The 27081-nt window shown below is 38.7% G+C and overlaps 1 protein-coding gene, 1 long non-coding RNA gene and 1 other non-coding gene across 15 annotated transcripts; 2 read left to right on the forward strand and 1 right to left on the reverse strand.

The window, feature by feature from the left end:
* Positions 1–7707: 7707 nt before the first annotated feature.
* On the forward strand, positions 7708–13811 carry LOC117614354. Its single transcript, XR_004583858.1, has 3 exons — positions 7708–8066; positions 8153–8234; positions 13397–13811. It is a non-coding gene; the product is annotated as an uncharacterized LOC117614354 (long non-coding RNA).
* LOC117616886 lies at positions 13612–13717 on the forward strand. Its single transcript, XR_004584230.1, has one exon. It is a non-coding gene; the product is annotated as a small nucleolar RNA R71 (small nucleolar RNA).
* A 2340-nt stretch (positions 13812–16151) lies between the features above and the next one.
* On the reverse strand, positions 16152–21859 carry LOC117628064. 13 transcript variants are annotated; one of them, XR_004585893.1, is made up of 8 exons: positions 21687–21857; positions 20358–20414; positions 20192–20262; positions 18314–18362; positions 17884–18040; positions 17138–17284; positions 16711–17015; positions 16152–16623 (listed from the first exon to the last, which is right to left on the reverse strand). XR_004585893.1 is itself a non-coding variant. In XM_034360448.1 (8 exons), exons 3-8 carry the CDS (start codon positions 20404–20406, stop codon positions 16772–16774), a joined length of 717 nt encoding a protein of 238 aa, XP_034216339.1. In that variant the 5' UTR covers positions 20407–20414; positions 21528–21572; positions 21687–21858; the 3' UTR covers positions 16611–16771. The 13 variants fall into 13 exon arrangements, 12 of the variants coding, with proteins under 12 accessions (XP_034216339.1, XP_034216331.1, XP_034216358.1 ...); XM_034360448.1 differs by adding an exon at positions 21528–21572 and having other exon boundaries at positions 16611–17015; positions 21687–21858; XM_034360440.1 differs by adding an exon at positions 21528–21578 and having other exon boundaries at positions 16611–17015; positions 21687–21858.
* Between the last annotated feature and the right edge of the window lie 5222 nt (positions 21860–27081).

Here is a 27081-nt window from a genome sequence, read left to right on the forward strand (position 1 = left end):
CAATGTAGAACTCCATTTTATTGGGATGAAGTAGGTGAGCACCGATTGGAAGTGGCAGATGACGTCGAACGGACGAAGGAACATGTGAAAATAATCCGAGAACGACTTAAAATGGCCCAGGACAGACAAAAGAGCTATACAGACAATAGAAGGAAAGACCTTCAGTTTGAGGTTGGAGACTGGGTATTCCTGAAGCTATCGCCTTGGAAGGGCGTAGTAAGATTCAGAAGGCGAGGGAAACTAAGTCCTCGCTATATTAGACCTTATGAGATTGTGGAGCGTGTAGGCCCAGTAGCTTACAGACTTGTGTTACCTTCAGATCTGTCTCGGTTGCACGATGTGTTTCATGTTTCGATGCTCCGGAAATACATCTCTGATCCTTCTCATGTTTTGGAGGAACAACCGATAGAGCTACAAGAAGATTTGACTTATGCCGAGCAACCAGTTCAGATTTTAGATCGGAAGATGCAAGTTTTGCGTTCGAGGGAGATTCCACTCGTGAAGGTCCTATGGAGGAGTCATACTGTGGAAGAGGCCACATGGGAACCTGAGGACCAGATGCGGGAACAGTACCCTAACCTTTTCGAGTAACAGGTACGTAAATTTCGAGGACGACATTTTCTTTAAGGGGGTAGATTGTAATAGCCCAAAACAAAATATCCTAATTTAATTATTAATTTATTACAGGAGAAAGACAATTTTGCCCTCACATTATTTAATTCGGAAAAAGTTGACTTTTTGACCGAGAAGGAATTTGGCAATTCCACTTACGCCGATGCGTAGACCACGACGAAACGAGTCCGTAGACATGGAGTGGACTCGAATCGGAGTTGTAACGAAGAAAACACTGTCAAAATATCGCGAAGGGCAAAACGGTAATTTGGACAAGAAGTCAGATTTTATCTTTTCTCTCTCTCTCTCTCTCTCTCTCTCTCTCTCTCTCCCCTCAGTTTTCTCTCTCCTCTCTCTCTCTCCTCCCTCCCGCAAGCCGTCGCTGCCCTCCTCCCTTCCGGTTGCTCCCGCCACCACCATAAGCCACCTCGAGTTGCGGCACCAGTACCAACGGAACCGCCTCGCCCTCGCCGTCACAACCCAACCGGTCTCCACCCTTGCACCCAGAAAACTGATCGGTTTTACCCAATTTTCAAACCTCTCGTTCTTCAATTCTCAACCAAATCGTTCGAGTAAGGTATGGATTCTCACCTATTTTTCATGCTCTAACTGATGGTTGGATAGGTTTTCATCAATTTTAGCCGTAGATCACTCAATTTTCAACTTGAAATTCGGCCGAGTTTCGGCCTCCTTGATCGGCCGTTTTCGGCCACTTTTTGGGGTATGTCCAAGAACAAAAGTGGCTCCAAATGTGGTGTTATACCTAGGATAGGAGTTTGGAGCCTTGGTTTTGAGTTTTTCTGGCGAGTCGTTATCGCTTTGGACACCCAAGCTGCCGACGCGTGTGGCGGCGCGTGGGTGAGGGTAGTGTAGTGACTCTGTGTATTTTTACGATCCTCGTGTTGTCACGAGCACGTAGGATTTCGCGGATCTCGATTTGGATTTCGTTTGAGCCCCGAACGGATTTTCCATATTGTGCGATTCCCGAGTGCAGCACCGTCGAGCAGTTGGATCGCACTCAATGTCAGATATGTCGTTCTACATGATTTCAGGATCGTGTAGGATTCAACGGATCGCGAATCGGAGTCCCGGATACTCCGAAATCGCGAACCCTGGGGCTAGGGTTTGGAATTTAAGCGATTACGTGATCATGACCAATCTGACCGTCCAATTCGGGCCAAACTCGCAGGACATGGGTATTTCTCTGTGAGGAACCTCTAGAGAATCCCAGATCGGTCATCGGAGATCGTGGACCCCACGGGGTTCTGGATCGACCGGCCTGGCAGTTTATCGCTTAGTAAAGCTTCAGGTCTTTGAAGACCGTTTTAAATGTCTGAAATGCTAAAGTGGGCATAGGATTGACTTTAAAATGAGTGCACGTATTTCTAGGAGCCGGGGGTCAGGGTTTTTAATTTAATACTTTTATTGAGCAGTTTTATTAATTTAGTATTCATGGTTAATCAGGCACTAGAGGCCAGACTGAACCACAGGAGGGACCTTCAAGAGGTCCAGCTAGCTCGGACCAGAAGTGAGTGGACTTTTCTTTTCTAAATGATTTTATAAATAAATTTCATTATTTGATCTTGAATAAGTTTTATTGACTGTTTTTCCGAGCATGATCTGTACAGCAGAGTACTTTTATTTATATGCAGCTTAGTTTCAGAATTGCCAAATTATGGTTATTTATCAGACTTTTCTAAGTTATTTTATTTTAAAACCACCATGTACCCAATTGTGGTTATTACCCTCAGTTATACCGATGTCTACGGACGTCCAGTTTATGTTCAGTTCTGTCAGTGCACTTGACATTTGCCTCATGAGTTTCGGGGACGCTCGGACCATGAGTGCCAAGATTTGCAGCTCGGTTTGACTTGGTGTCGCCGAGGTCTGCCAGGATTTGCGGATCAGGCTGACTACGGTCCCCTGAATCCTGCCAGTGCGGCTCGAGTTGACTGTGTGTCATCGAGACCTGCCAGCGGATCAGGCTGACTGCGGTCCCCTGAATCTTGCCAATTTGCGGCTCGGATAGACTGTGTGTCGCCGAGACCTGCCAGGGGAGTTGATAGATTTACAGGGGTACACCTAGGTGGTAGTTTTAAAGGAATTTCAGTGCTTTTATGCAATTATTGCTTTCAGTCATTTTATGCAAGTTTTCTCGACATTTGAGCATGTTTTACATCTGCATAGATACATATATATATATATATATGTATATATATATATATGTTGATATGAATGCTTTGTATTTGAATACAGTCGAACTTCAGGTTTACATATCTATTTATTTTACAGTGGGGGTTATTATGTTTATAAATTGTTTCGAGAACGTTATTTTTGTCCACTCACACTTTCAAATGTTTTGCGCCCCCAAGCAGTAGACGTGCACAGGAATCCACCACCGAGCCTTCTTCTAGCTCCTGCGCCACCCAAGAAACGTAGGATCTTGTTGTAAAATACTTAATTTCTTGTAAATATCTAGTAACTGCTCTGATATCTGGTTAGAGTGAAAACCAGAACAGTTGGATGTTTTATTTACTTATTCTGGCAGTTGGTGTGAATATTACTGCTTGTTTAACAAGTGAAAATTTTTGGGTTTGGACAAATTACAGGAGAGACTCTGCCGAATTTTCGGTAGGAGTCTAGGGAAGTTTTAAATCGTAGTGTGTAACCGGAAGGGTAAAAAGGTCTTTTGTGCCCGACATTCGCCAGGTGTCAGACACGCACAGGGTCCGGCCTGAATTCCAAAGTGGAATTAGGATAGGGTCTTGTCAGTCGAAAGTCCTATATTGGAAATATAATTCAAAGTATCAAAATTCTTCCAAAATATTAACCAAAATATACTAAGAATGAGGTTAAATATATAATATAAAATATGTCCATCAAAATACCCCCAAACTTAGCTTTTGCTTGTCCTCAAGCGAAACAAGACTCAAACAAAAATAAAAACTTAACAGATTAGACATCTGGCTAACACTTAACCAGGACAAAATTTCCACCTTCAAGTTGCAATCCATAGAAAATTTTAAAAACTAGAACATCCTTTCCATAGATCCAAGTAATCCCACCACAAAGTCTAAGCTATTTAGACTCAATTAGAAAAGAATTCACAAACTTCTTTCGGTGTAAAGTGAACCATTATGGTTATGGAGACTCGACTAAAACCCTTAACTCTCATCCCTTTTATTCATACTTCACACACTCCACACTTTTTTTTTTTCCTTTTTTTTTCTTTTTGTTTTGTTTTTCTTTTTGTTTTGTTTTTGTTTTTGTTTTTGTTTTTTTTTTGTTTTTGTTGTTATAGTAATAGTAGTGGTTGTGCAATGTTGGTTCCCTTAAGCTTTCGATCCAACCGCGTAGCGAGCTTTAGGTCAATGTCTCCCAAACCACTCAGGTTTTAGGGCACTAGGTGTAGAACACCCCTAAGGACTTATTAACTCAAGCTGAAAAGGCTACGAAACCAACTAACCACCCTGCCTCATGCCAAAACTCTATCGTTTGTCTCGAGAATTACTGCTGATTATGTAAGAACCCAAACCAAAATATCTAAAAATTAAGATTTCTTTATTCTAACCAAAAGACCATTTTGCCCTCGCATGTTTTAATGGGGAAAATTTGACTTTTTGATCGAGAAATAATTTGGGAATTCCGCTTTCGCCGTTGCGTAGAGCACGGCGAAACGAGTCCGTAGACACAGAGTAGACCCGAATCGGAGTTCCAACGAAGAAAATACGATCAAATTATCGCGAAGGGCAAAACGGTAATTTAGAAAAGTCAGATTTTTATCTCTCTCTCCCTTCTCTCTCCTCAGTTATCTCTCCTCTCTCTCTCTCTCCTCCCCTCGTGCGACGCAGCTCCCCCCTCCCCGTTTCAGCTCCAGCCGTCGCCACCTCAGGGCACGGCGACCCTCGCCACCGGTGCCGTTAGTTCCGCCTCGCCGCCGCCTACCTCCCTCGACCCGTCGCCGGCCTTGGACCGCCGCATTTCTGCCGGAAACTGGAGGTTTTTCGCCGGAATTCATCCAAACTTCATCACCTTCATTCTCCCTCGTTTCTCAACCAAATCTTTCGAGTGAGGTACGGTTTTCCACCTATTTTACGTGCTCTAACTGATGGTTGGCTGGGTTTAGATCGATTCCACCTCTAGGTTGCTCAATTTTTGATTTGAAAATCGGTCGAACTTCGGCCGCTGTGATCGGCCATTTTCGGCCACTTTTTGGGGGTTGTCCAAGAACAAAAGTGACTCCAAATGAGGTGTTTTACCTAGGGTAGGAGTTTGGAGTCTCGGTTCCGAGATTTTTTGACGAACCCTAATCGCTTTGGACACTCGACCTGCCCGCGCGTGTGGCGGCGCGTGGGCGAGGGTGGTGGCATGATTCTGGACAGTTTTGAGGTCCTCGTGCCGTCACGAGCTCGTAGGATTTCGCGGATCTCGATTCGGAGTCCGTTTGAGCCCCGAACGGATTTTCCATATCGCGCGATCCGTGGGTGCAGTGTCGTGTAATCGGTGGATCGCGCTGAATTTTGGATATGTCGGCCTACGTGATTTCAGGATCGCGTAGGATTCGACGGATCGCGAATCGGAGTCCCGGATACTCCGGAATCGCGAACCCTGGGGCTAGGGTTTGGATTTTAAGCGATAACGCGATTTTAGCTAATCCGACCGTCCATTTCAGACCAAATTTGCAGAACATGGTTCCCTCTCTGTAAGGAACCTTCAGGGAAGCCCAGATTGGCCATCGGAGATCGTGGACCCACGGGGTCCCGGGTCGGCCGATCTGGCAGTTTATCGCTTAGCTGAGTGTCGGACCTTCCAAAACTGGTCCAAGTGTCTGAAAGGGCTAATGTGGGCATAGGAGTAACTTGGGATGAGATGCACGTATTTCTAGGAGCCGGGGGCAGGGTGTTTAATTTAAATTCTTTTTATCCAGCAGTTTATTAATTTATTATTCTTGGATAATCAGGCACCAGGAGTCCAGCTAACCCACAGGAGGGACCTTCGAAGGGTCCAGCTAGCTCGGACCAGCTGTGAGTGGACTTTTCTTTCTTAAAAAGATTTTTATAATTATATTTTATATTTGATCTTGAATAAGTGTTATAGCATAAATTTTATTGTGAAAACATCTTTATTTTCATAAAAATTAGTCCAGCAACAGATTTGAGATTTTTGAGCCAAAATAGTAGTTTAGCTCAGATTTATCAGAGTACAGAGGGTATCAGATCTTATCAGAGATAGTTATTTAGACCACCATGTACCCACTCTCTATTTGGTGATTACCCAGAGTTGGACTGATGTCGACGGACGTCCGGTCCAATTTCAGTCAGTCAGTGCACTTGACTTGCCTCACGAGTTTCGGGGACGCTCGAACCGTGAGTGCCAGGATTTGAGGCTCGGCAGACTTGGTGTCCCAAGACTTGCCAGGATTGTGGCTCGGCTGACTCTGTGTCCCCGAAACCTGCCAGGATTGCGGGTCAGGCTGACTACGGTCCCCTGTGTCCTGCCTGAGCGACTCGAGCTGACTTGGTGTCATCGAGGACCTGCCGGCGGATCAGGCTGATCATAGTTCCCTGATTTTGCCAGTTTATGGCTCGGGTAGCCTGTGTGACGCCCGAGACCTGCCAGGAAATTGACGGTTATCACTGGGTACAAGTAGGTGGCTGTTTTTTTAAGGATTCTTTTTAAAACTTTTTAATGCAGCTATTATTTCATTCATTTATATCAGTATCTTCGATACTCCACATGTGTTATACTGTTATATCTTTGTTTAGTATGTGAACATTTCTATAGTTACGTTTATCTATGTTTAAATGATTATCTCGAGTTTAATTATGATCAAATAGTAGCTTTTACGTCCCTATGTTTTTCAAACGGGGGTTACTATGTTCTCAAATGTTTTCACGAACATTATTTTTGGTCCACTCACAATTTTAACTTGTTTTTCGCCCCCAGGCCGTAGAAGAAGGAAGGAAACCACCCAGGCCATTATCTTAGCTCCCGCCCCACCATCGAAGCGTAGGATCTCGTTGTAACTTTTCTTAGTTTGTAAATTTGTATAGAAATGCTCTGATATCTTGTTGTTCAGTGAAAAACTGGAGTTAAGATCTATTTGTTGAATTAGTTTGGCCGTTGGTAGGATATTTGAGACTGTTTGACAGGTGGAAGATTTTGGGTTTTGGTCAAAATACAGGGGAGACTCTGCCGAATTTTCGGCATATGTCTAAGGGAAATTTTTAAAAGAAACTGAAAAAAGAAAGGGTAAAATGGACATTCGTTCCCGACATTCGCCAGGTGTCGGACACGCACAGGATTCGGCTCGGATTCCAAAGTGGAAATTGGGTCGGGTCCTGTCAGATTAGGCAGGACTGGCCCGGTTACTAGCAAAGCTTCGGGTGAGACAATTATTACTTTATAACACATACTAACTTTATTTATATTGAACAGAAATTAAAACACACTTGGACAAAAAGTAAGTATTCCAATCTCACTCCCCAAAAACCATGTTGATGTGATGTGCAAATTTCAAAGTATAATTCATGAATTAGTGTCTAAGCAACAATAAATAGAAAAGACTCTATTGTGGGATTGATCTTCACCATGTCCATTTGTTCTAACGTTTAAAATAATCTATGGATATTAACTTAAAAACGAAAATTTTTAAACAAGACTCAAAAAATGAAAAATATAAAATTTACTTTCCCACCCCCAAACTTAAATCACACTTTGTCCTCAAGGCGTGGAAAATAAACAAAGGAAACAACTAAAGAAGTAATTAGGAGAGAAAAAACAAAAAAAAAATAAAAGAAAAAAGAAAAAGAAAAGACAAGAACATAAAACATAAACAGAAAAAAGTAAAAGAGAAGGAAAAAAAAAAAAATAAATAAAAAGAGAGAGAGAGAACACACCAGGGATGCGGAGGTGATGCTGCGGTGATTCGAACGCAGGACCTGTAGCTCGGATGCAAAGAGCGCTGACCAACAGCCCAAGTCCGCACATGTGTCAAATTATCGCGACAGCTACTATATATACTGGTTTAGCAGCGTTCATGTGTCAATTGAAAAATATTGAATCCCCTTCGTCTAACCTGGAGTCCAGAGCCAAAAAGCTCGCCTTTGGCCATTCGCAACTCAGATTGAAAATCACAAAAGACGCTCTCTTTTTATTTCACTCAGTTTCAACCCATCCATCTCCACCCTCTCCCCTTGTCATCTCTAGCAAGAACTCAAGAGCCTTGGCTATCTTTCAGAGCATAGTCGTGTGGGTTCATCTATGTGAGGGTGCCAAATCCAGAAAACCCTCAACAAAATCAAAATCACCATCAGCTGCGGCTTCGTCGAAGAGACAATCGGATGCTCACCGAGATCCGTCCCAACTCCGACCCCCCCGACTCAGATGAGCTGACCCAGACGGAGTTCAACCCCAACACCACATAGTCTCGCAGTTCCTGAGCTTGGTTAACGGTAAGCTTCGCGTTGTGCTCATAACTGGGTCTCAGTGTGGGTATTTTTGTGTTGAAAGTAATTAAGAACAAAAGTGATTATTGCAGACTTCGTTGCCTTGTTCTGAGATACTCATCTGCGTCTGTTGGAGGATTTCAGCGAGCAAGTCAATCTTCAAGTTGGGAGCAGGTATAATATCGAATCCCTGCATTTTTTTTTTTTGTAGATCTGCATTAATTCATGGGTCTTTCTGGATTGTGAGAATTTCTGCTTATTTGTGTCTTTTGGTTGGTTCTGAGAGGATACTCAGTTGTGTGGTGTCTGGCTATGTGATGTAAACTGAGTTGCAAAAATTAACTTCTCAAAATTATATATATGTGCTGGATCCGCAACAGCTTCCCCCAAACTTGCATCTTCGAGTGAGCTCATCTGAATTGCTTTAACTTCCAGTATAGTGTAGATGTGGTGATGTTAATGTAGACTTGCTGCTGGGTGCATGATTCCAGCTGCTGCTGGGTGCAAGATTCCAGCTGCTGCTGGGTGCAAGATTCCAGCTGCTACTGGGTGCAAGATTCCAGTATAGGATTTTCTGTTTTTGATGCTTGCTGCTGATGGTTGTGTCCTGCATTGAGTCAATTATGTGTTAGGAATAGAAAGAAAATATAAACAACTAGAGAAAGAAAACAACAAATTTCTCTGTTTTTTTGTTTTGAAAATAAAAGAAGTAAAGAGTTTAGAAAAATTGGGTTGCCTCCCAATAAGCGCGCTATTTTAAGTCTGTAGCTAGACTTTGCAGAAGCCTGGTGGTCAAATCACTGGTTCCTTCAGAGTCAAAGACTCGGCTGCAATGTCAAAGGGGGTCTCCATGTAGGGTTTCAGCCTATGACCATTCACCTTGAACGTGTTGCCTTTATCTTCATTAGTGATTTGAACTGCTCCATGAGGAAAAACTTGAGTCACTAGGTAGGGTCCAGTCCAACGAGATTTTAATTTCCCTGGAAACAACTTGAGCCTTGAACTAAATAACAGAACCTTTTGCCCTGGCTGAAATTCCTTCCGTAAAATTTGACTGTCATGAAATGCCTTGGTTCTTTCCTTGTAGATGCGAGAACTATCATAAGCACCTTGACGAATTTCCTCTAGCTCATTTAACTGCAATTTCCGCTTTTCCCCAGCTGAGTCATATGCAAAATTTAACTCTTTAATGGCCCAGTAAGCTTTATGCTCCAGCTCCATAGGTAGATGACAGGCTTTCCCATAAACAAGTCGGAATGGTGACATCCCAATAGGAGTTTTATAAGCTGTCCTGTATGCCCACAAAGCATCATTTAGTTTGAAACTCCAATCCTTGCGTGTAGAGCTCACTGTTTTCTCCAAAATACGTTTTATTTCTCTGTTTGAAACTTCAACTTGACCAGATGTCTGTGGGTGGTATGGTGTAGCCACGCGATGATTAATCCCATATTTTGCCAATAGGTTAGCAAATGGTTTATTAATAAAATGCTTCCCCCCATCACTAAGAATAACACGCGGAATTCCAAAACGTGGAAATATAACCCCTTGGAGGAACTTCAAGACCACTGATCCTTGATTAGTTTGTGCTGCAATGGCCTCGACCCACTTTGAAACATATTCCACAGCCACTAAAATATATTGGTGCCCATTAGAAGATGGGAATGGTCCCATGAAATCAATACCCCAAACATCAAATAGTTCAACAATTAAGATACTTTGCTGGGGCATTTCATTCCTTCTGGATTGATTGCCGACCCTTTGACACCTATCACATGCCTTGCACCAATTCTGTGAATCTCTAAAAAGTGTTGGCCAAAATAACCCACTCTGTAGGATTTTCTCTGCTGTCCTTTTCTGCCCAAAATGTCCTCCACAAGCGTAGTGATGAGCAAACTTTAAAACACTTTCCTGTTCAGCCTTCGGAATACACCTGCGAATAATCTGGTCTGCACAATACTTGTATAAGTACGGTTCATCCCAGAAATAGTGCTTTACATCAAATAAAAACTTCTTTTTCTGCTGGTAGGAAAAATCTGGATGCACCACACCCTTAGCCAAATAATTGACAATATCTGCAAACCAAGGTGTTTCAATTTTGACAGCAAATAGCTATTCATCTGGGAAACTTTCACTCAATGGTAGAGAATCTGCCTCTGTAGCTGCTGGAATAATTAATCTAGATAAATGATCAGCCACAACATTCTCACTGCCCTTCTTGTCTTGAATCTCTAAGTCAAATTCTTGAAGTAAAAGAACCCAACGAATCAATCTAGGCTTTGCATCCTTCTTAGACAACAAGTATTTTAGTGCAGCATGATCCGTATAGACAATTATTTTAGCCCCAACCAAATAAGACCGAAATTTCTCTAGTGCGAACACAACTGCCAACAATTCCTTCTCTGTAGTTGCATAGTTAAACTGTGCATCATTGAGAGTACGACTTGCATAATAGATGACATGGGGAAGCTTATCTTTTCGCTGCCCTAAAACTGCCCCGACAGCATAATCTGACGCATCACACATTAGTTCAAATGGTAAATCCCAATTTGGTGCAGCAATGATGGGCGCCGAAGTTAGGAGTGCTTTCAACTTGTTGAATGCTTCTAAACAGGCCTTATCAAAATTAAATGGTGTATCCTTAGCCAATAAAGTGCACAAAGGTCGACTAATCTTGGAGAAATCCTTGATGAACCGACGATAAAAACCTGCGTGTCCTAAGAAGGACCTCACACCTTTTACTGATGTAGGAGGTGGCAGCTTTGCAATAACGTCAATCTTTGCTTTGTCAACCTCAATGCCTTTGCTAGAAATTGAATGACCCAAGACAATTCCCTGTTCAACCATGAAATGACACTTTTCCCAGTTTAGCACTAAATTCGTCTCTTGACATCTCTGAAGAACTAATGATAAATTCTGTAAGCACTGATCATATGAATCCCCAAAAACAGAAAAATCATCCATAAAAACTTCCACAATATTTTCGACCAAGCCAGAAAAAATACTCATCATACAACGTTGAAACGTAGCAGGTGCATTGCATAATCCAAACGGCATCCTCCGATAAGCATAAGTACCAAATGGACAAGTGAAAGTAGTCTTCTCTTGATCCTCTGGTGCGATTGGAATCTGATTATATCCAGAATACCCATCAAGAAAACAGTAAAAAGCCCGCCCAGCCAACCTTTCTAACATCTGGTCAATAAAAGGCAATGGAAAATGGTCTTTTCTCGTCCCTGTGTTAAGCTTCCGGTAATCTACACACATTCTCCAACCCGTAGTCAATCGTGTAGGAACTAACTCATTATTATCATTTTTCACCACTGTAATACCGGTTCGTTTAGGCACAACTTGAGTCGGGCTAACCCATTTACTGTCAGAAATAGGATAAATCATACCGGCATCAAGTAATTTCATAACCTCTGTTCTGACCACCTCTTTCATAATTGGGTTAAGGCGGCGTTGAGCATCAACTGTTGGCTTCACGTCGTCTTCCATTAATATTCTGTGCATACATAGGGCTGGGCTGATTCCCTTGATGTCCGCAATTGTCCATCCCAATGCATCTTGATATTTTCTCAACACACGAAGCAATTTATCTTCCTCTGTCAGTGTTAAATCTGCTGCAATTATAACTGGCAACGTCTCTGCAGCTCCTAAATATGCATATTTAAGATGTTTTGGTAAAGGCTTCAGCTCCAATTTTGGCGGCTGTTGTCTAGATGGTTTAAGGGGCTGTTTGGGCTCCCCTAAACTCTCGTACACATTCCTAAATTTTGGCAACACTGTGGGCAGATTGTTCAATGCGTGAATGTACTCAAGAACACCTTCATCTTCAAAATCTGTCTCAAGTTCCCCCTGTAAAACATGCAGCAACTGATATGTTTTTGAATTAGCATAAAATCCGTCCTGCACCATACTATCTATCATGTCAATACGCATACAATCTTGCTGTTCAGCAGGACGTTTTGCTGCCTCAAACAAATTAAACACCACAGATTGGTCCTAAACCCGTAAAGTCAATGTTCCAGCTTCCACATCAATTAAGGTCCTAGCTGTTGCCATAAACGGCCTCCCCAAAATAATAGGTGTTTGAAGGTCTTCATCCATGTCTAAAACCACAAAATCTGCCCGTAGATAAAGATTATCAACCTTAATAAATAGATCTTCAATAACACCTCTTGGATAAGTGATTGAACAGTCAGCTAGTTGAAGCATAATTGATGTAGGCTTTAAATCTCCTTGCCCCAATCGCTGGAAAACAGAAAAAGGCATCAAATTAATACTTGCACCCAAATCAATTAAAGCACTTTTAAAATTAGAATTTCCAATAGTGCAAGAAATATTAAAACTCCCTGGATCTTTTTTCTTAGGTGGTAGTTTGTGTAGCAAAACTGTGCTGCACTGTTCTGTCAAAATAACTTTGTCCAAATCTGAAAGCTTCTTTTTGCTGCTGCAAACTTCCTTCAAAAATTTGGCATATGATGGAATTTTCTTGATTGCATCCAGTAATGGAATGTTGATTTGAACCTTGGATAATGTCTGCATAAAGTCCTTGAGTTGTTGATCTTTTGCTTTTGGCTTCAAACGTTCTGGATATGGAATAGGGGCCTCATAAACACGCTCAGGAACTTGTTTTGGAACAGTTTCCAGATCTGCCAAAGTATGTTTTTCTGCAGGTTTGGTAGGTTCTGCTGCAAAATTTTCTGTATTATCCTCCACTGTTTGCTGCTCCTTTTCAATGCTATTTTCACGATTGTCATAGCTTTTTCCACATCGTAAAGTCCGAACAACGTTGCAATCTTCACGTCCATTTGGATTAGGAATTGTTTGACTAGGAAATTTGCCCTTTTCTCTATTTGAAATCTGTGTAGCTAGCTGTCCAAATTGTTGCTCCAAACTTTTAATTGATGCTTCAACATTTTGAAATCTTTGATTGTTGCCCTCGATGAATGATTGAGTTGTTGCTGCCAGTTTAGCAAGTTGATCTTCCAGAGATGGTTTGGGGGGAACAAAAGGTTTTTGTGCATGCTGGAATGGTTTGGCATTAGTCTGATTGTCACCCCATTTGAAATTAGGGTGATCCCTCCATCCAGGATTGTAATGAGTTGCATATGCATCATTCCTAGGCCTTTGATAGCTGTTCATCATATTGACATGTTGTTCAACAAGCTCTGGGTAAGAGTCTCTATGTGGACAGCCCATTATGTCATGTGTAGCCATACTGCATATAGTGCAAACTGTTGATGTAGGTGGCTGCTGTGTAGAACTTGCTAGATGTTGTAGAAGCATATCAAACTTTGCATCAATTTTCTTATCCATTTTTTCCATTTGTGCAGACATATTGGGAGAACCTACTGATAACTCAAAAATGCCCCTTTTCTGTGAATGTTCTGCTGCCCATTGCTGAGATTCTGTAGCCATCATATCAAACAGTTCAAATGCCTCTCTTGCAGATTTATTTGACAATGATCCTCCTGCTTATGCATTCACATGGCTCTTAGATGTAGGATTAAGCCCATCAAAGAAAATATTCATTTGTGTATCTGAATCAATTTTAACATGTGGACACTTTATGTACATCTCTGTATATCTCTCCCACGCTTCATGAAACTCTTCATTAGGCTTCGTGTAAATGTCAAAATCTCCCTCTTGAAATTCAATGTCTTGGATGCTGGATAATATTTGTTCAGGAATTTTGTGTGTAACTGCTGCCAAGTAGTAATGCTATTAGAGGGTAGAGTGAATAACCAAGTTTCTGCCTTGTCCTTCAAAGTGAAAGGGAAAAGACGTAACTTAATAGCCTCAGCAGAAAACCCCCTAATCAAAATATTCTTGCAACCCACAATAAATTTTGCAATATGTATGTTTGCATCTTCATTAGGCAGCCCCCGAAAAGTAGGTAGAATTTCAAGCATATGGTGCCTGATCTCGAACGAATCACCCTCTTCTTGTTCAGGATACACAATGCAATTGGGAACATCAGTGGCACGGGCTTCCAATGACTCCCTTAGTGGTCTACCTGCCGCAGGTAATTCTAATGCCATGTTACCCTCGTTTTCAAACAGATTCTGCAGAAAAGTGCCCTGCAGTGAACAATCCCAAGCCCAAGTAACTTCTCTCCGCTGTCTATGCAGTGTGCGCTCTGGTTCTGGATCAAATTGTACAATCTGTGCAGTTCCTGATCGGGTCTGGACCATGCAGTCTGCAGAATCTGCAACAGAAACAAAATTGTTCAATTTCAAAAATTTTTTTTTTTTTGGACGAAAATTAAAAATAAAATAAAATAAAATAAATCAGAAAAAGGTTAAACAAAAATTGTCTAAAATAGTCCCCGGCAACGGCGCCAATTTCTTGATAGGATTTTTAGTACCTGTGCAAACAGGGTTAAAATCACATAAAATACTTGCAAGAATACAAGGCTATTGTAGTATAGATGCTCATGCAAGGTCGTTTTCCTCAAGGACTAATTAGCAATTTAAGTAAAAACAAATTCCAAATAACTACTTAAAATAAAAGGTCAAGAAAGATGATTATGAATTTGGTTGATTCTAAAAACAAATATTAAAACAAGAACAAATATGATTGAAGGAAAGAGTTTTGAATATCAATTTATAAAAGCACTAGGGTTTCACCATCACCTAGCAATCCTATGAACTTTTACCAATTACTTATGATTTGCACATGCCACTTTGAAGGTTAGGTTTTCCTAATGTATATTCTACTTGGAACCTCCAACACAGAACGGATATCCAACATGCAACCCGTCCGGACGTTCGGATCAAATCTGAACATGAAAGACTCATTAAGTTTTGTGAAAACCCTTTGAAAAACCATGCAACCCTTAAGACGTGGTGTTCATCTTAAGTGAAATTACAATTATTAATCACAAGAAGCTAGCATCAATTTCAGGGAACCTTCCAACCAAAATTGCATCCAATTACTTTTCTAAAGATCCTAATGGTGATCAGGCATTAAGACAATTAGATAGTTTAAAACAGTGATTAACAATTCAAGTAGGCATGCACTCATCATAAGCAATTAAATAAAAATCACATATTCATGCTAAGGTTCAAGGCTTCACCCTAGCAAAAGAAATTTAGTTACGCATACTCATAATTGAAATCCAAGAAAATATCATTAAGAAGAAAAGAACGAAAACACCTGAAAGTTGTGGAAACCCAAAACCCTAGCAATTGCTCTCCACAATGCAAAGTTCAAAAGTGAAAAAGAAGTCCTAAATTCCTTGTGAGAAAGAGCTTAAATACCCCTTAAAACCTAGCTGCCAATGTACAGCTTTTCTATCCCCACAAGGAAACTAATTAAAATAAAATAATACTAGGAAATAAAGTCCAAATTGGATTAGGAGAATCTGCCCAAACCCTTCCCAGCCACGTTTTAGCCTCAAATCTCCTCCAAATCTGGCCCAAAATAGCTTGTTTTAAAGATAAAAATATTCTGAACACTTCTCTAGAAGGCCACGAACCCATCCGAGGTCATCTTGAGCTCCAAAAACACAATAAAAGCCCAAAACGTCACTATTCCAACACCGCGCTACTCATTTATTTTATTGCCAGAAAATAACTGCTTGGTAGAAAATTTTGAAATTTTGATACGATCAAGCTAAGTGACTCACGTACGTCCTCCAACTGGAATCACTCCAAAAGTTCCATTTGATTATGTGGGAATCGAAAGTCCTCAAAGTGAATGAGGTAAATTATAATATAAAATATGTCCATCCGTCATTGTAGTTGAGGTCAGGGTCGTCAAAATATTTATAATACAACAAAACTTTAATGGGCATGTAAATAATAAATTCATATTTTTATTTACAATTGCGTTCATGATCATGATGTTCGACTATAACAGCAGATCATTGTAGTGGTAATAATTTGAAGGGAACGACAAAGCTTCTGAGGTTATTCATTTCATCATGCGTACGTGGTCATGAATGTATTCTTTTGGTTTCTTCCTTCTTGTTGTAATTGCTGAGTAAATAATATCTAACGTTGTGTGATAGAAGGTGTATCATGGACATTTTTTTATAGTTAAATAGAGTGCACTTAAGTGCACATTTTCATTTAAATATTAATATGTACTTAAATAATAGAGTATATTCAATTAATTTTAGAATTTGTTTAACATCATCCTAAAAAACCCTAAAACTCGTTACAAATAAACAAATAAATGAAACTTCGTTACGTGATAAATCTACTTATACAAGATAACTCGTCTATTCCCACAGGTCACTTGGAGGAAGGACGCCATTGGGAACAACTCCTGTACCCTTTACTCTGTAGGAGATATTTTTGAAAATAGGGCATCTTTCCTTAAAACAGGTCTAGATGGAGCAGAGCCAAAATATAACTGGCAACAAATTTTCCAAGTTGCTGATGGCAAATCAGTGGGGTCGTTGATAAGGTCATTGGGTGCTCTAACATGCACCAAAATATCCAGATGCTAAGCAGCCTCGAGCTCATGGAGATATGATAGGGAAAAGGCACATCAAAGACGGCAACCATCCCCGAGTACCAAAAACAAATTACACCGTGCTTCTCTAGATATGCTGTATTAACCAAATTCTATTTTACTTCCACAAACATTGCATTTAGTAAATATAGGTATATGAGATTTTGTGCTAAGAACAAATTACCATGTAATGCGGAAAAAAGAAAAGAAAGAAAAAATTATTGTGCTCCATCAGAGTTGTTTCTTTAATCCTCTTCATTGTCAGAACTTGCATATGCTAATCCTAACATAGTTTTCCCTTCAGACTCGCCCTTTATTCTGTGTGACGACGACACATGCACTTTGTCCTTCACTTGGTCATTTTCAGACTCAAGATTTGTCGAAGCACTAACAATCAAATTTGGGTGGGACTGATTACCATCAGATCTGCTTGAAACTTTATGCCGCTTGGGTTTAATTTCGATGACCTTTTTCAGTAGATCTTGCTGTCTGCATTTCAAAAACCAAAAATACACATATATGAGAAGAAGTAGGGAACTTGAACATGTAAATCAGAAAAATCACTGGCTATAGCATGTCAGTTCTATTATTTGGTTTGAAGATAGTCATACCTGATCCCACTCTTTTGCTTGGGCTCAACACGAAGTGGCAAGGGAACCGATGCAGGTGAAGAATCTGCCAGACTTGCAGCTTTGTGTTCATTGGTTAAGGAAGACAAGAGAGAAGAGGGAGAGGAGAGAGATGTAATAATCCAATGTCTGGAACCACATGACAATTATCACCATTCAATCTCACAAATTCTAATGCAACAGTTTGTCATGACATGAGGACAACACCAAGGGAGCTAATAATATTTTACCAAGACTGGGAAATATTCAAAATATTATTTCTGAAGTGGTCATTAACATACAGTGTTAATGAAAGTAAGTATATTTATATATGTTAAATGATTAATATGAAGCAAAACATACAGATGATATCACATTAGAATATAAAATAAGTAGGTAACACACACACCCCCTCACCTTAGGGTCTCTCTCGCTTTGCCAACTGAGGGGGCATATGTGTATATTTCCCCAGCAAACATATACTACAAGACAACTTGATAATCTATTTGGGAATGAGCAAACAGGGAGTTACTTAGACAAAAAGTCCTCGAGGTGTAAAATACGACCCACTAAGAATAGAAATCAACCCTAAATCATCATCACCTAATGTGCACATGACCACTGAATTAAGTTAGGCGGGGCATGACAACTAAGATTAATTGAAAAGAATCACATAGAGGAATAAGATAAACGATGGCATTTAAGTTCTACAGGAATATGCACTAAAATGCTCATAACCAACAACTTACGTGCAGACTATGCATGCAGAGAGGCTAGAAGAAATTTCATGAAAGGATATCTTAAATGCAGCAAATGCTCGCTTCTCGGTGCGACGAAGGAGGCGCTCTGCATCCTCCTCAGCTTCCATCTGCTCCTTGAGATATAGTAGGTCATCACTGTCCAAGGCTGTATACTCAAACTTACAACAGATTGCGATAAAGTAAAGAGCTAAACAAACACAGATTCAGAAAGCAGTTGCCTTGTGCCTGGATATACACACACGCACAGAGAGAGAGAGAGAGAGAGAGAGAGAGAGAGAGAGAGAGACTATACTCAAACTTACAACAGATTGCGATAAAGTAAAGAGCTAAACAAACACAGATTCAGAAAGCAGTTGCCTTGTGCCTGGATACACACAGGCAAAATGAGAGAGAGAGAGAGAGAGAGAGAGAGAGGTACCGCCTCGGCCATGAAGGTATCCTCCACGTTCTCCTGCAACCTCTTGCATCTGGCTTGCATCAACCACCCAGTAGAAGAAGCCAAGATCCCTGCCAGGGCATGTTATCAGAAAACTCCCCTCACAGTTTAAAGCAAACAGTCGTAGATGTGAGTGAGGCTCCCCTCGAATATTTGGGTTTACCAATGGGAAAACTGTGCCTTAATAAAGAGCAATGTGAAAGTCAGAGGTTGGCAGGGGCGTGGGGCTATTCAGTAGTGTTGTGGCCACTCAAATATTTGGGTTTACAAATGAGAGGTAATCCGAGATCCGATAGGTTCTGGAATTAAATGATCGAGAACGTTGAGAGGCGTTTGCAGAGCTGGAAAGGAGCTCGCTTGTCAAGAGGGGGCAATTTAATTCAAGCAGTTTTGGGAAGTTAACACTAATTCCATGTGTAAGGAAGAATTTGTGGGCAGGTGTAGGGGAAAACAAAACAACAGGCGTGTCCAAGATAGCTACATGAACAACAGGCCTATCAAGATTACAGCATTCCAATCTAAATAAATAATATGAAAGCTACTCTAAATTCTAACAAAGTAGAAGCCCACAATGACGTGCATAATCGAATCCGATCCCATAACTTCTCAACCTCATCCCCTTTAGCATCCTCAAAAACTCTCCTAGTTCTCTCCCCCCCAAATCAATTTTCAATGACTAACTAATTCTAGTTGCCCTTACAAATAAAAAGCATAACTGAACACAAAGAAGTAGAATAGCTATCATTCATATAAGAGATCTCAGCACTAAGCAACTAACGCAAAGTATATTTCATGATACAGAATTTGATAACTGCAATAGCTATCATCTCATATAAGAGATCTCAGCAGTAAACAACTAATGCAAAATATATTTCACGATACATAATTTGATAACTGCAATTATATGGATTAAGAGAAATAGGGATCTAGCTGAATAAATGTCCGCTGAATATAAAAAATAATTATAAAAAATATTCAGCTAGATCCCTTACGAGAAATTCAGCTAAATTTTATAAACGTAAAAAAAAAAAAAAATATTAATATTAATTTGGGGCTTGAATATTTGTGAGAAAAATGTAGCATTATATGGATTAAGAGAAATAGGGATAGTAAGAAAGAATAATATAAAACAAGTACAGGTGCTAATAAATTTTTAAAAAAACAAAAATAGTTCACAACAAAAGCTGTGGCATGGGTGGTTAGGGTGCTGTCCATCATACAGGAGTGCATGGTTTCGAATCTTGATGTGCACGAATATTTTTCTACCATTTTGGTGAGGAGATTAAGTCACGATATTATCGAAAATGACCAATTAAAGTGTCTATTGGAAGGAAAATATCGACGATAAAATCGATAAAAAAACCTGATAAATAGATAGTATACTGCTAAAATATTGGCCCTAAAAAAAGCGAAATTATCATCAAAATTGTCGATATTTAAGACTGATTATCATGAATACTATTTTGGACGCTGATAGCAAAAATTTGATGTCAAGCAATGAATTTCCAACATTGCCTAAAAGCTCTGAAGGCCTAAACGTATGAATGCCAGTGGTGGTGGTGGGGAGTGCACAATTTTTGCTCATTTCATCCTAACAATTTTTTACCAAGCGCAGCGTAGAATCCAAAAAATGGAATTGTAATAGTTGAAATGTTTAGCCAATTAGATATCTGAGAAAAAATAGATTACAAATCCCATATATATTAGAATTGAAATTGAATTTTCAAATGAAATTTTATTTCTATTGAAAGAATGCAAAACTTGAATCCTATTATTTCCTTCTTCTAAGAAGCTAATCAGCATCAAATAAAAAGAAAAGAAGAAGAAAAAACAAGAAAAAGACAGAAAAAATGCGCTAACCTTGGCAACCATGCGTTGGAATGTGATGTCTTCATCGTCTATCTTATCTTTCCCTTTCCCCCATTTCTTATCTGCCACAATCAATTCAAGAATGATTAATTGATCAAATTAAAACCGGAAAACATTTAACAACAACTTGAGGGAAAAAAAAAAAAAAAAAAAAAACCTTTTGGGTCGGAGAGATTGGTGTACTCTCGAACTTCTCTGCCTGCCATTGCGCTCACTTTAAAAATAAACGATATATGATTATGACAATTTCTTAAAGCGGAAAGTTTCTCTTGATTCAGAAGAGTAAAGCAATAGGCTGCACCATAAATAAAAAAAAGGAAGAAAATCCATAAAGCCGCAGTAATAAGATAATACAAAGATCAATAAAAATTTCAAAATCCGAAAGCAGGAGCTTTCTTTCTTCCTCTCACTTTGTTTTTTTTTTTTTTTTCCCCAAGTAAATCCATTTTTTTTACTAGCTCTCTTTCTACATATCGAAGATTTAGTCCCATCCACCTTCACATTTCTCAGCCACATCATCATACTTTTCAAAGTGATCCCATACCTCTGATTTTTCTACGGATGATTATCTAGTCCCCGGAAGGAGGTAATTGTGGAAGACCACTCTGTTGAGGTGGTTTTTGGGCTTAAGGTTGGGACTGAATTGGTGTTTGGACTTAGGTTGGGGAATTGGTATAGTAGGTGACAGTGATGATGTGGATGCAGAAGAAGAACATGCTTCATTACTACTAGGCAAGTGTTCAAATTGTTGTGGATGCGGAACAAGAACATGCGTCATTGCTACTAGGCAAGTGTTCAAATAGGTCCATCTCTCCTTTAATAAAAACAGAAACTAACCAATAAAAACAGACCTAGCATGCAGCATAACCTATTTAACAAAAAGAAACATAAACATAATTAATACAGCAGCATAACAACAGAATAGCAGCAGCAGCAGCAGAAACAGAACCTAGTAGTTTCACAGAACCTAATTTCATAAAACAGAAATTAATTTAGCAAAACAGAACCGCCAAGGACAGAACCAAATAATCACAACAGTATAATTTAACAGCAGAACCTAATTGGTAGCAGCCCTAATTAGTATGATGAAACTAACAGTTCATAATTTCTTTGTCAATTTCAAATAAGCATCACAACACAGCATAACCTAATTGGTAGCAGCCCTAATTCGACAACCCTAAACCCTTAACAGAAAAAATATATCATCACATCAACCTCAACCACCAAATCGACAAGCCTAATTTAAAAGAAAAAAACTATAAATTTAATTTAGAATAAACCCTAAATTCAAAGGAAGATGATGCTCTCATTAAAGAGAGAAACCCACAGAAGAAATCGCAGGAGAGGAATAGATGTTGTCGGCGATCAGAAACTGAGACTTAGAAACATAGAAAAATCGAGATAAGAAGAGAGAGCAAAAAGAGAGTTAGCGGAGCAAAGAAGCGACGGGGAAAAAATAGAACAGATAAGAGAGAAAGAAACTGACCTGCGTGCAGGGATTGAGGCGGCGCGGTGGCTGATCGACTGAGAGTGAGAGGATCGAAGTAGAAAAAATAGAGAGGGGTTTCGGCGGAGAAGAGAGAACCTGCGAGAGAGAGAGAGAGGAATGAAAACCTAACCTAACTCGCGCATTGGGCTGATTTGGGTGTAATCTTGTGCTTCCGACCAATTGTAATCTCTACAAACATCGAATTAAAAACTGCCACATGCATTAAATATAATATCGAATTAAACTTGTGACTGAAATGGCTTTTATTTAATCAATGTATTTCAGGAAAAATAGTAATCATTATTGATATCATTGTTATGAACCTAGATATAATGGATGCGTATCATAGCAAATTATAACATACCAAGAAATATCTACCATGATTCATAGAGCCTGGTTTTCTATAGGGCAAATTTCTAGAGAGTGCCTTTTTAAACAAATTAAAAATTAAAATTATTATTAGTTTTTTATCAGCAAATTAATTTTATTAGGTAATAATTTTTTATTTTTATAAAAACACGAACAATAAAAATAAAACTAATGAACAAAAAATAATAAAATTTGGATTTTGAGCATTTTTTTTTCTTCAACTCAAAATTTCAAATTTCCAATTGTGAAGAACAAGAATCTCTGTTGAGTTTTTGGCTAAAACCAATAAAAAGAAAAATAAGTTAACAAAGATGTCTCTTACAAAATTCCTATTTTACATCTATTTATAAAAAAGAATGACACAAAGAAAAGACCTTCAAATTGCTAAAGCTTTCCAATGTGTATTGCTGCCACTGCTAGGTCTTTTTTTTTTTGTCTAAGATAAGAACGTTTGTTTGGTTTTTTTTTGTTTTTGTTTTTTTAGAACTCTTTGTTTCCATATGTTTAGTTTCATTAATTTTTGTTCTTTGAAATATTATGTTATATAATTTATATTTAGTTTTCTAGATAATCTCAAAGAAGTTTGGTGCTGCCATGATTAATGATTACATCTACTCCTTCTAGAACACTAACGGTTTTGGGTTTTTTTTTATATATAAAAAAATGTAAATATATAGGTTAAAAAATCATATTTTTGTGCCCCCACAAATTTGGGCCTTGGTAGCCCTGGGCCAAGGCCGGCTCCGATGATTCACCCCAATGACCCATCATTGTAATTATAAAATATTAGTGAATAGTGTAATCCATATGCCTATAAATACAAAGCATCAAGTATGAATGAAATATAATAGAAGAGAAGAAGGTCACGGTTAAGCTCTTGAGAATTGTTGTTCTATAATTGTTTTCTATTCCTCTAAATTCTCTCCACAATCCCCTAGTTTTATAATATGTTACTAGCACGGATATCTTTAAAATACCAGCTGAAATATTTGATCAAATCCTTCTGCTTTATTACCTTTCTCTCTTCTGTTTTGATAATCTTCCAAAACTCAAGAAGGAGAAACATGTGCGGACATCAACGCCATGGTGGACTGTATGTACACATAAAAGTTGCTATTTCCTTTTATTCCATTCTATAGCCACAACAAGTAGAAAAACATGTTGATAGAGATCTTGGAGATCCCATAACAGCAACATATCAGAAAGGACGAGAAGTACTGAAGCCTCTTGATGAGAATAGCAAACTCACCAAAAAAAGGATAAGCCTCTTTCCTTTATCTTCATTTATTATATTATTACTCTAATATCTACACTATTCAACTTATGACTAATCATCCCAAAGCAGCTAGGGTAGATGTGTTGAAGCTTGTGCAGGTGGAAGGAAGAAAAGCAATTGAATTGGGCTAGCGTGACATATCCTGCTTTCCACTAACATATAATGATATACATATATATAATATTAATGTGGAAAACTGATGTAATATAATATACCAATATATATTAGGTGGTGGTTTTATTCATATATTTATAGTTTTATTATTCATACAATAATATTTATTTAGACGTCTTGGTTATGATGTTTAATTATGTGTAATCCAAAATCAAAAGCTTTTTTTCGGCATATGTATTACAATATATCAATTAGAATTCAAAATTCTACTTTGTGTCATCCTCAAACTAGAAGTTTTGAGTGCATTAAAATTAATTTGAACTTGTAGTTCAAAGCACAAGTATTAACTCATGAGATCAACATACTCGAATCTAAAGCTTCAAGAAACTGAAGTTCATTACGATTCATGGTTCTTGTTGATGCACAAAAATGGTCGGACGCTTTTGGGCCCAACTTAGTGATGATGTCGCATTTGGCACTGTGTGCTCTTGGGCAAAGTGGATAGGCTGCGAAACAAGGAGTAGCGAGACCTTGGGCATCGGTGTGGTATAGGTCAAAGGCTCTCCGATGCTTAAGTTAGTAATAAGAATGGAGTGAATAGTGATATGGATAGAGTCCATTGCAGAGGATTTTGGCCCACCACGATTATTCTCATATTTTTTCCTAGCCTTTGCATTAGCCAACCCTAGCTCACAGTGTAGACATGTATTTTTGAACCAGGTCAGTTTTTTCATTTACGTTTTAGCAGATTTTTTGTGTCCATTCGAATCCTCAATCCCTAATTTGAATTCTCAAACTTTTTCCAATCAAATTGGACACTACTAGCCTTTGTCACAGTCAACCCTAGCTCACGGTGTAAACATGTATTGTTGAATCAATTCAGTTTGTTTCATTTATGTTTTAGCAGATCTTTTATGTCCCTTCGAATCCTTAGTCTCTAATTTCAATTCTCATATTTTTTCCAATCAAATTGGCCACTCTTGGCCTTTGCCACAGTGAACCTTAGCTCGAGGTACAAACCGGTATTGTTGAATCGGTCCAGTTTTTTCATTTATGTTTTTGTAGATCTTTTGTGTCCCTTCAAATCCTCAATATCTAATTTGAATTCTCATATTTTTTTGCAATCAAATTGGCAACTCTTGGCCTTTGCCATAAGCAACCCTAGCCTTAGGTACAAATCGGTACTGTTGAATCGGTTTAGCTTGTTTGATTTATGTTTTTGTAGATCTTTTGTGTCCTTTGGAATCCTCAATCTCTAATTTGAATTCTCATATTTTTTTCAAATCAAATTCGCCACTCCTAGCCTTTGCCTCAACCAACTCTAACTCACGGTATAGACATGTATTGTTGAATCTGTTCAGTTTGAATCATTTACGTTTTAGTAGATCTTTTGTGTCCCTTTGAATCTCAATCTCTAATTTGAATTCTCATTCTTTTTCCAATCATATTGGCCTCCCCTAGCCTTTACCAAAATGAACCCTAGCACGAGGTAGATACCGGAATTGTTGAATCGGTTCATTTTTTTCATTTATATTTTTGCAGATCTTTTGTGTCCCTTCGAATCCTCAATGTCTAATTTGAATTCTCATATTTTTTTTCCAATCAAATTGGCCCTTCCTAGTCTTTGACACAGCCAACCCTAGCTCACGGTAGACATATATTTTTGAATCGGTTCATTTTTTTCATTCATGTTTTTTGCATATCTTTTGTGTCCATTCGAATCCTCAATCTCTAATTTGAACTCTCTCCAATGCTTAAGTTAGTAACAAGAATGGAGTGAATAGTGATATGAATAGAGTCCATTGTAGAGGATTTTGGCCCACCTCGATTATTCTCATATTTTTTCCAATCAAATTGACCACTTCTAGCCTTTGCCTTAGCCAACCCTAGCTCACGGTGTAGACAGGTATTTTTGAACCGGTTCAGCTTTTTCGATTTATGTTTTAGCAGATCTTTTGTGTCCACTTGAATCCTCAATCTCTAAATCGAATTCTCATACTTTCTCCAATCAACTTGGCCACTTCTAGCTTTTTCTTCAGCCAACCCTAACTCATGGTATAGACAGGTATTGTTAAATCGGTTCATTTTTTTTAATTCATGTTTTAGTAGATCTTTTGTGTCCATTCGAATCCTCACTCTCTAATTTGAATTCTCATACTTTTTCCAATCAAATTGGACACTACTAGCCTATGCCACAGTCAACCCTAACTCACAGTATAGACAGGTATTGTTGAATCGGTTCAGATTTTTTCATTCATGTTTAAACAAATCTTTGGTGTCAATTCGAATCATCAATCTCTAATTTGAATTGTCACATTTTTTCCAATCAAATTGGACACTTCTAGATCTTCAGCCAACCCTAGCTCATGGTACAAATCGGTCTTGTTGAATCAGTTCAATTTATTTCATTCATTTTTTTAGTAGATTTTTGGTGTCCATTTGAATTTTCAAACGTTTTCCAATCAAATTGGACACTCCTAGCCTATGGCACAATCAACCCTAGCTCACGGTTTAGATTGATATTTTTGAATCGTTTCAATTTTTTTCATTCATGTTTTAGCAAATCTTTTGTATCCATTTGAAATCTCTAATTTGAATTCTCATACTTTTTCAAATCAATTTGGACAATACTAGCCTATGCCACAGTCAACCCTAGCTCACAACGTAGATAGGTAAAGTTGAGTCGATTTAGATTTTTAGATATATTTTTTTGCAGATCTTCTGTGTCACTTCAAAGTCCCAATATCTAATTTGAATTCTCTTACTTTTTCTAATCAAATTGGACACTACTAGCCTATGCCACAGTCAACCCTAGTTCACGGTATATACACATATTTTTGAATCGATTCATTTTTTTCATTTATGTTTTTTGCAGATCTTTTGTGTCCATTCGAATCCTCAATCTCTAATTTGAATTCTCATACTTTTTCTAATCAAATTGATCACTTCTAGCCTTTTCTTCAGCCAACCCTAACTTATGGTATAGACAGGTTTTGTTGAATCGATTCATGTTTTTTGATTCATGTTTTAGCAGATCTTTATATTCATTCGAATCCTCAATCTCTAATTTGAATTCTCATACTTTTTCCAATCAAATTGACCACTTCTAGCGTTTTCTACAGCCAATCCTAGCTCACGGTACAAACAGATATTGTTGAATTGGTTCAGTTTATTTCATTCATGTTTTAGCAGATATTTTGTGTCCATTCGAATCCTCAATTTCGAATTTGAATTATCGTACTTTTTCCAATCAAATTGGCCACTCAAAGTCTTTGCTCTAGACACCTTAGCTTACGTTACATACAGATATTGTTGAATCGGTTCAACTTTTTTCATTCATGTTTTAGCAGATCCTTTGTGTCCATTCGAATCCTCAATCTCTAATTTGAATTCTCATACTTTTTCCAATCAAATTGGACACTGCTAGCCTTTTCTACAGCCAACCCTAGCTCTAAGTGCATATAGGTATTGTTGAATCGGTTCAGTTTTTTCATTCATGTTTTAGCAGATATTTTATGTCCATTCGAATCCTCAATTTCTAATTTGAATTCTCATAGTTGTTCTAATCAAATTGGCCACTACTAGTCTTTGCTCTAACCAACCCTAACTGACAGTACAAACATGAATTGTTGA

This window comes from Prunus dulcis, chromosome 1, assembly GCF_902201215.1.
Source record: "Prunus dulcis chromosome 1, ALMONDv2, whole genome shotgun sequence".
Taxonomy (NCBI): domain Eukaryota; kingdom Viridiplantae; phylum Streptophyta; class Magnoliopsida; order Rosales; family Rosaceae; genus Prunus; species Prunus dulcis.

Coding starts and splice junctions, on each gene's coding strand:
- LOC117628064 (XM_034360454.1), bottom strand. CDS start 20,406: ATGGCAGGCAGAGAAGTTCGAGAGTACACCAATCTCTCCGACCCAAAA. Junction 20,263..20,357: donor CAATCTCTCCGACCCAAAAG/GTTTTTTTTTTT, acceptor TGATTGTGGCAG/ATAAGAAATGGGGGAAAGGG. Junction 17,285..17,883: donor TCTGCATGCATAGTCTGCAC/GTAAGTTGTTGG, acceptor ATGTGGTTCCAG/ACATTGGATTATTACATCTC.